Source organism: Montipora capricornis, chromosome 10 (assembly GCF_036669925.1).
Source record: "Montipora capricornis isolate CH-2021 chromosome 10, ASM3666992v2, whole genome shotgun sequence".
NCBI classification, from domain to species: Eukaryota; Metazoa; Cnidaria; class Anthozoa; order Scleractinia; family Acroporidae; genus Montipora; species Montipora capricornis.
Window position 1 is genome coordinate 55,963,047 of NC_090892.1, and position 8,162 is coordinate 55,971,208.

The following is an 8,162-nucleotide window of genomic DNA, read 5'->3' on the forward strand; positions in this document are numbered from 1 at the left end:
CCTGCTTTCAGACACTTGCAACACGAAAACATGCAATTGCAAATCATTCCTCAGTTACGCTGCCGGTGACTTGACTTTCCAGTAAAAATATTCTTTGTATGATGAATCAATTTATCTATTTATTTTCATAAGTAAGGTTTATTTCCAAAAAAAAAAAGGTTCATAAACAACTCTCACTAGCCTTATGGTATTAGGGGCTGCCTTTGAAGTACGGATTTTAAAGTTTTTTTTTCCCCTTGAATGTATCCACCTGCAGAGCCGTAAAAGCTAATCCGGAACAATAACAATAAGTAAACCCAATGTTCACAGTATATTTACATATCCAGCGAAAAGACTGAAAGACAGGAAATTATCGAAATAAGCCGTCAACAGAAGAAAGCTGTCGAAGAGCGGAATTTAGTTTACTATACTTGTGGAAACTACTTCGCAACTTCCTGTCTTAATTTGAAATGCTAGACTCGATCGCCTTTTCTGTTATTGATCGAATAATTGTGTTAACAAGTTCCGGTTCCAACTGTTCCGAACTTTGCTAAACGAATTCATCCTAGTCACCGCTCGAGTCATCATAATATGATTGGCTACCTCCAAACCTTGACATAAATTCTTGTGAGAAGACATCCATGGCATCCGCGTCAATAAGGACGACACGAATGTCGCGTAGCCTTGGCTTATAACAGACATGTTTAGCAGCTTGGGCTGGGACTTCCTTTGTCTGACCGTCATGTTTTGTTCCTTTTGTCTTTTTTCCTCCATTCTTTTGATAATTTTCTCTCGGTTTCTTTGTCTTACAATCCTTTTCCTTGTTTTCGTTTAGCTCGTCAAGGTACTTGAGATACTCTTGAATTCCTTCAAGCATCGCAAAAGCACACTCGTTCACAGGAACGCCAAAGACACCAGAACTAATAGCAGGCAGAGCGATAGATGATAAGTTAAGTGTCGACGCAAGCTTAAGGCTCTCGAAACAGGCCTTCTGTAGAAGACGGTGCGTCTTACTTTGCGATTGTTTATTCCACTCGGGTCCAATAGCATGTATTACAAACTTGCAGGGCAAATCGCCAGCTTTAGTATGAACTGCCTCACCTGCCTTTAACGTCTTGTAATGGCGAGCTTTCATTAACTTCTTTGATTCCGTCACGATTTCATTTCCACCTTTTTGAACAATGAACTGTGCGAGTCCAGCTCCATGGAGCAAAAGAGCATTAGCCGGATTCACGATTGCATCAACATCTTCATTAGTTATGTCGCCATAACGCAAGGAAATGTGAATGCCGTTCTCGGTGTGATGTTTGCAAGTCTCTATAGAAAGGATTCCTGACTCTGACAGGCTCATTACTTGGGCTCCAGTAGGAAAATCATCATCACTAGGACTTGTTGCTTCTTTTACGCGCAGCTTTAGTTGAGACACCGATGCAGCATCCCCATAAACAACCATAGGGCCACTTTCTTGGGGCTGCTCCAAGATGACAGGAAACTTGGTTAAGAGCTTATGTATCAATGGAACAACAGTTTCAACATCCTCACACGTCGAATTTAGCTCCCAGGTAACCATACCATGGGTTGCAGACTGAAGGAGCTCTGAAAACTCATAGCAAGCCACCATGAATAAGGAGGAGTCACATTTCAATTTTGGTTTGAGTGTAACTTCGATCTCGCCTCCTTTTTCGTCAAATTCAAAGTGACATTTTTCGAGGATGCTTTGCATCTGAGAACGATAGCATTGCCTAACGAAGCTAATAGCGAGTGATTTGGCTTTAAATGTCTTTTTTTCGGCTATCGGATAAGTTATCTCCTTTGTGTCTTCTTGTCGCACATTACCAAGGTACTGAACTTTTAGCGGAGGTCTTGTTTCCAAAGACCCTGTAACAATGGTTCCAGCGTACTCAGATGTATGCGCAATTCTTTGTGATAAGATATCTTTCTCCATCAGTCGGTGCCCTGCCTGATCATTTACGTCCTCAAACGAAGACCTGGTGTCTGTATCCGAGATGTTTTGTTCTTTGACTAAATGCTCTTGCAAAAGAAGTTGACAGGTATTTATCTGGCTCAATGATCCCATAATCAAAAAGTACTCGGCTTCGCGTTCAAATGATATACCAACCTCACTTTTCATTCGCTCCAAAATCTGCATAGTCTCTCGTGGGTTATCGCCCAGTACAATTGAATTGAGCTTTGCCGTTATTTGAGTAAATACCTGTAGATCAACGTATAAATACAGAAAGGGCGGTAAGAAAATTGAGAATCTCATCATTTCAGGAAAGAGAAACAGTACCTTATGTTCAATATTTTGACACACCATGCTTCATGTTCCTCTCCTCCGAAGTTTAGTGTTATTATGCGAGGGTACAAGCTTAAAGTGCACCTAATCTCAAGTATTTTTTGTTCCTGATATAAATCACCTTATCCAAAGCAAACATATGTCACCATTCTTACTCAGAATTTCGCTTTTTCTGTGCCATGCAATCCACGTAAACTTGGAAGAACTAGCTGTAATTTGGACCACGACTGTGATGTGAGAGGCATCGCAAAGCAGTTTGTAACGTAAAATCGAGAATGGGCCTTATTTGTGCGGCGGCCATATTGGCCATATACAATAAATTTAGTACCCTGCGCCTCGAGTTGAAATGTTTGGGTACGAGTTTCGGTGCGCAAAAACAAACTTTTTCAATCCCTCGGGACTCAACATGGCCTCCGAGTGATTAAGGCCTGTCGTGGGTCCAAATTACTGCTAGTCTTGATAACTTGATGCACTTTATCAAGAAGACAACAAACTCGGACGTCCTAATAACCGGGGTCATGTAAAGTGAAATATCCACCACTACCACGGTGTTACGAGTTCGAATGTTTAGAGGAAAGGTAGCTTGCAAACTAAACTGAACGCAGGGTTGTCGGAACAACAACAAGAAGATTTATTCCAAAAATGAACGTAGTTTCCACGAAGTAAAACTCTTAATAACACGTATTCGGCAAACTTACACGGCCTCCGCCAACTTGAATAAACACAGCTTCTGTCACACTTGAATAAACACGGCCAACGCCAACTCTCTTCGCTTGTGAAAAACTAGTTAGAAAAACACTCCGCTTGGACTCCTCTACTTATATACTCTGACAATAAACTTCTAGAACTTTCTAAAATAGTAATCAATCTAATTATAGAAAGATTACAAAATACACCGATTTAGAAACGCTTACGACAAACCTAAATATAAACAAACTACGAACTCTCGCGAAGCTTCTAGACAGTAACGCTTGTCACGCAATACTATTTTTCGTAACACACGGTCATCACATTGCAAAGTCAATATCAAATGAATATTAGACGGATGATCAATCCATATTAAATTTTCGATGATTCAAAAGCCCTGATTAAGTTTGAAAAAATTCCGCCCATTTTAAGCCCTACTCTGATAGTTGATTCTTAGACGGTCCAGGTCACGCGGCTTGTGGTTACGCACTGTGCGTGACCACGAGTGACTTGGCCGTCCGAAAATCCACATCTGAGTTACCTCATCTGTGCTACAAGCTAACTTCTCTGAACACCGATGAACTTTCAGGATACGCCCTTGAACTTGATGGTCTGCGTTAAGAACTGTATTTACAGCTGCAGTGAAAAAAAAAAAAAAGGTTTGGGAGATACTTCACACTCCTGTGGTCACGCTACAGCAGTGACAAAGCAATGAACAAACAAACAAAGGATGATCGGTGGACCGTGGACCATTCGGTGCAAGTTAGCCACAATTTTTTACTGCAATTGCAATGCCCATTGTAGTGAAAAGTAACTCTACCACAGCTGATGAAACAATCGACTACAGTAGCTCATACATACCAATGAAACCTACGAGTATACGCCAGTACGCGTATTATTCGCGTTTTAGTCCTATATTTTGGTTCGTATTATCTTTGAGCTGCACTGTATAAATTCCTGACTTGCAAAATGATATTTCCTGCTTATCAATTTTATTCCCACGTCGAACGCACTACCTAATCTACAGGAACAGGTCGAAGGCCCGTAAAAACTCAAACCACGATTGGCGTCATCTCGACTTGAAATATCGCCATATTGGCGAGAAGCAAGCCAGCTCATCCCTGCTATCCACAGCAAAAATTCTAAAGCCCATAAGACTGAAGGCTTATACACGAATTTGGCTGTACAAATAACTTTCGTAACAAAACTCAGCACACTGTTCCAAGTGTACAACTTACTTTCGGCGTCTTCGAAAGTAACAATAGCTGTCGTTCCATCTTCGCTTACTCCTTGTAAAAATTTTACTGAAGATACGTCACCACCGCCATGTTTTCCCCGCTGAAAGTGGATAAAAAGAGAATCTTCTTTTGTCCCCGGTGGAATATTCAATACCAAGATGCTTTTTTCAATTTCATCTTTACGCATCGATTCGATTATCGTACGAATCAACGCCATTGTTTGCTGTGAACGACGCTCGACTGTGAAATAAATTCGAGACTTGCATAAATTATTACTAAATTCGGGGAATACCCAAAGAAAACGTCTTTTCTTTTCGCTTTACATTTTCAATGTGAAGTGCACTTGGTTTTTCTATTAAGCGACTCTTCAGAATCGTAGATGTGTTCATTTTGAATATATATAAAGCTCTATATAACCAGCCACATATTTTGCAGGCAAGAAGTGTCGGTTTCTGAGAACTCATCCAGGCCCTTACGTCATTTCTCGGAAAAAAGGGAAGCAAGCACGGGTGACGCACGTAACCAATAGTCTGTAAGATAACAGAGCAGTGGACCAATAGGGAGCGAGTTTAAAATAGACCAAATTCCCCTTATTTTGGGGAAAATTTGCATTTCCGACTAGCATGATTTCTTAAAACACGTTCCTCCTTCAAGCAGACGGAAAACCTCATGGAAAGTAAGCGAATTCTGGTCACAGCATTCCCAGACGATACAACTGAAACAGATCTTGTGATCTACTTTCAATCCGAAAGAGATTCTGGGGGAGGCGACGTGGAAAACGTCGAGTTCCTTTCAAATCCACGGCGAGCAGTGATTAGTTTCGTGGAACCCAAAGGTAAACGTTTATTTGTTTAGTTTGGACATAAGAAGTGTATGGGTCTACAGCTAAGATTCATATACCTAGTACTTAGAGAAGTATTGAAAATTGAGCTTGAAAATATCTACGGGATCTCAGACTGGTGTGTGCAAAGAAAATAGACAAGTATAATTTCATGCCTATTGCTTTCGACGACTGGCACGGAGAAAGGCATTTTTTTGCGCCCACTATCAAATTTATACTATTAGAATGAGACAAGCTTAAACAGCTACTTATAAACAAGGATAAAGCATTGGGAAAGTCCAAAGAGCTGAAATTCTTGAACCATATTGAAATCGAAACCGAAATATATCCCTTCAATTTGAAACTATAAACTCGGTGGAAGTCGCTTCCATAGCTGTTACTCATTGACCTCATTATGTTTTTCATGCTAAATCTTATATTTAATTAAATATACAGTGACTAGTGTTTTGCGGAAATTGAAAAGAAGATCAAAATTTCGGGATTCTCACAATGAATATTAAATGAAGGATACAATTTAATCCGGTCATTCAATGCCGACTTTTTTACGCTTTTACGACCTTTTAACTATGGACGGTGTAAAAACATTATCTTGAAGGTAAAGAGTAAATCTCACAACCGTCACGGTTTGAACTCACAGGGGCTTTACGAAGTCAAATTATTTCGTCAAACGTTTTCCTAAATGGGGGAAACCAGTCACATATTTGGCGGTGGCGTATTCACAACCTCGTTCCCAGGGCCTCTCTTCTCTGCCTCCTATGTCGTTGAGGAGAAAGGCTGGCACTCCTCGACGAACTTTTTTCCACTAGGGTAGGGTTTTCGTTACATTTTGATCACGCAACTGGCGAAAGCCTATTCGTTTGACAAGGCATTTTTAAAATAAATAATCTGTACTTTGCACTGTAAGTTTCAAAAAAGTCAAAAGAGCTGATGATATATTCCTACAGGAGATGAATTCCCACAAAAGCGGTAAGGTCTTGTGACCGATAAGACCTCTGAGTCATGTCGACTGGAAACACTACGTTTGCTTGATAAAATGTCTCGTTTATTTTACCGGGGCTAAAAATATACGGCAAGATTTCCGCACAGGTCCCTACTTCATTATGCATACGCTGCAATAGTGATAACAAAGTCTACGTGGACTTTAAAAAAAACCGGTCGAACGTCTGACTGAAATACGGAAAATTGAACATTTTTCTTGCAATTTTGGTGCTTTTCCTGCAGTTTTAGCCCGGGTTTTTCAATTTTAGAATAGCGAAAAAAGAAGAGTTTCAAGCAATCGTTGTAAAAGGGTTCACATTCTCATACATAAATAAGAAACATACTAAATAAATTTACTGTTATCACAAATTTAATGGCTACCTGCTCTTGTTTTCGTGAAATTGTTCCTTCTTTCTGTTTGCGAATTCGCCAAAGCACTGCAGTGGTTGTTTTCTTCCTTTCCTGTATAAGGTACGGCAATTTCAAGATCACAAACGGTGCATTTGGTGGGCTTCTGCGTTTTGTCCCGCTTTGTAGAGATCGACGCGATATGCTCAATGGTGCTTTCAAATGTATAACTTTGGTAGAGATTCATGGATGTTCCTGTTCGGCGCATACTTCGTTTCACTCCCCACCTTGTCTTTTCAATGCCCTGCTGTGGACTCGTTTGTCTGGGTCGACGAAATTTAGGCGATGGTTAATTATGAGATGATGTTAGCCCTGGTCTTGAAGGAAATCGTAAGCTTTCCGCTCACAGGTCGCTAGGGCTAGCATTTTTCAAGGAAAAATCATTGATTCTGGCGGATTGAAGCTTTACTAGATCTTCAGTGGTAGTGAAAGGATTACAGTGCAACGCGCCTTGCCGTCGTGGCCATCCAACAAACTTTCACATTTGACAACTACGTGTAAATACGTCAACTCAACAACTCATGCAACGGTGTTCAGCTTACAACCGTACGAACTTTGCACGGAGACGAAACTGTCAATCAAATTCATACACCTCAAGTGGCGGATAATTTGTAAAAAACTTTGTTAGGTGGCCACGGTAAGGCGCGTCGCAATGTAATAAACAATGACGTTGACTGCAATATGTTAAAATTCTTCACAATGCCACTACTGATTAAGCCTTGGCCGTCCACATTATCGTGGCGATCGTCGCCACTAGTATAGGGATGATATCTGTGTGCCAGTCACAGGAACAAATGAGGCTCAGGTTGGCACATTAACATCAATAGGTGACGTCAACGATATCTTTGCTATAGTCGTGATTGCAAGCGTTTGCGGCAGAAGCCTCTCGACAGCTAAAACCCCGCCTCAAAAAATGGCTTGATTTCCAGCCGTTTTAGGAGTGCGATTAACATACTTCTCGCAACGAACGGCTGGATCACTGGTCCGCGTCGCTTGTCCGTGACGTAGCACCCGTCGCAATTGTATTTTGTACTTGGAAAGCAGGCGACTTTCAGATTGGTGGAAAATGCAATTGGCTTCACCAGTGATCCAGCCGTGGTGTCCGATGATACTTTCAATATCTTGCTTCTCGTTATGCTTAAGTCAAAACGTTATGATACTGTGTTCATAGCAGCATACTAATTAGTATCTAACTAGAATTTTTTTTTTTCCCTTTTTTCCTCTGGCCATGCTTCAGCCATTTGATGAGGGCCAGTCTCGTGCTTCTCAAGTTGCCTCGTTCATGTCCAAAAAGGATCCTGGGTAATTCGGCAATTCCATGACAAGGGAAAACCCCCGAATCTCATGTCATATATTTTTTTCAAGTTTCGGGCCACCCAGTACTACCGGCAAAATATAGCATCGATGGAAATTGTATCGGTAGGTCGTGGAATTCATCCACAGAGAGACCAGAGAGACAACTTTACTCGTGAACCGCCATGTTTACAACAAAGCGTTTAAGGCGTTCCTGTCTGCATGAACCCATCTCTCCCCTCTGCTTTCTTGCAAAGGCTCGCCTTTACCCACATTCCAGCTCAAAATCACTTAACCTACCAGATTTGAGCCAACTTGGTCGCTTCCCGAACACGAACCGTTGACATTTGTCCAAATCTGAGCCCACTTTGACACAAAACCGCAGAACCTTATACTGCGAAGCCAAGTGCTGCAGACCGTTTATCACCAAAAAAGTTTAAAA

General features: G+C 41.2%; 2 protein-coding genes across 4 annotated transcripts in view; one reads left to right on the top strand and one right to left on the bottom strand.

Annotated features, from left to right (window-relative positions):
• Positions 1 to 100: 100 nt before the first annotated feature.
• On the bottom strand, positions 101 to 4,610 carry LOC138021756 (uncharacterized). 3 transcript variants are annotated; one of them, XM_068868754.1, is made up of 3 exons: positions 4,201 to 4,610; positions 3,504 to 3,598; positions 101 to 2,191 (listed from the first exon to the last, which is right to left on the bottom strand). In XM_068868754.1, exons 1-3 carry the CDS (start codon positions 4,415 to 4,417, stop codon positions 545 to 547), a joined length of 1,959 nt encoding a protein of 652 aa, XP_068724855.1. In that variant the 5' UTR covers positions 4,418 to 4,610; the 3' UTR covers positions 101 to 544. The 3 variants fall into 3 exon arrangements, with proteins under 3 accessions (XP_068724855.1, XP_068724856.1, XP_068724857.1); XM_068868755.1 differs by lacking the exon at positions 3,504 to 3,598 and having other exon boundaries at positions 4,201 to 4,427; XM_068868756.1 differs by lacking the exons at positions 3,504 to 3,598; positions 4,201 to 4,610 and adding an exon at positions 2,974 to 3,441.
• A 184-nt stretch (positions 4,611 to 4,794) lies between these two features.
• The window catches only part of LOC138019255 (protein mono-ADP-ribosyltransferase PARP14-like), a 37,844-nt gene continuing 34,476 nt past the window's right edge, over positions 4,795 to 8,162 (top strand). The window contains exon 1 of the mRNA XM_068865986.1: positions 4,795 to 5,035. Within this exon, the coding sequence (XP_068722087.1) occupies positions 4,870 to 5,035 (166 nt within the window). The 5' untranslated portion in view covers positions 4,795 to 4,869. The remainder of the gene's footprint in view (positions 5,036 to 8,162) is intronic.

Coding starts and splice junctions, on each gene's coding strand:
- LOC138021756 (XM_068868754.1), bottom strand. CDS start 4,417: ATGGCGTTGATTCGTACGATAATCGAATCGATGCGTAAAGATGAAATT. Junction 3,599..4,200: donor TACTTTCGAAGACGCCGAAA/GTAAGTTGTACA, acceptor TTTTCACTGCAG/CTGTAAATACAGTTCTTAAC. Junction 2,192..3,503: donor TAGCTTGTAGCACAGATGAG/GTAACTCAGATG, acceptor GTTGATCTACAG/GTATTTACTCAAATAACGGC.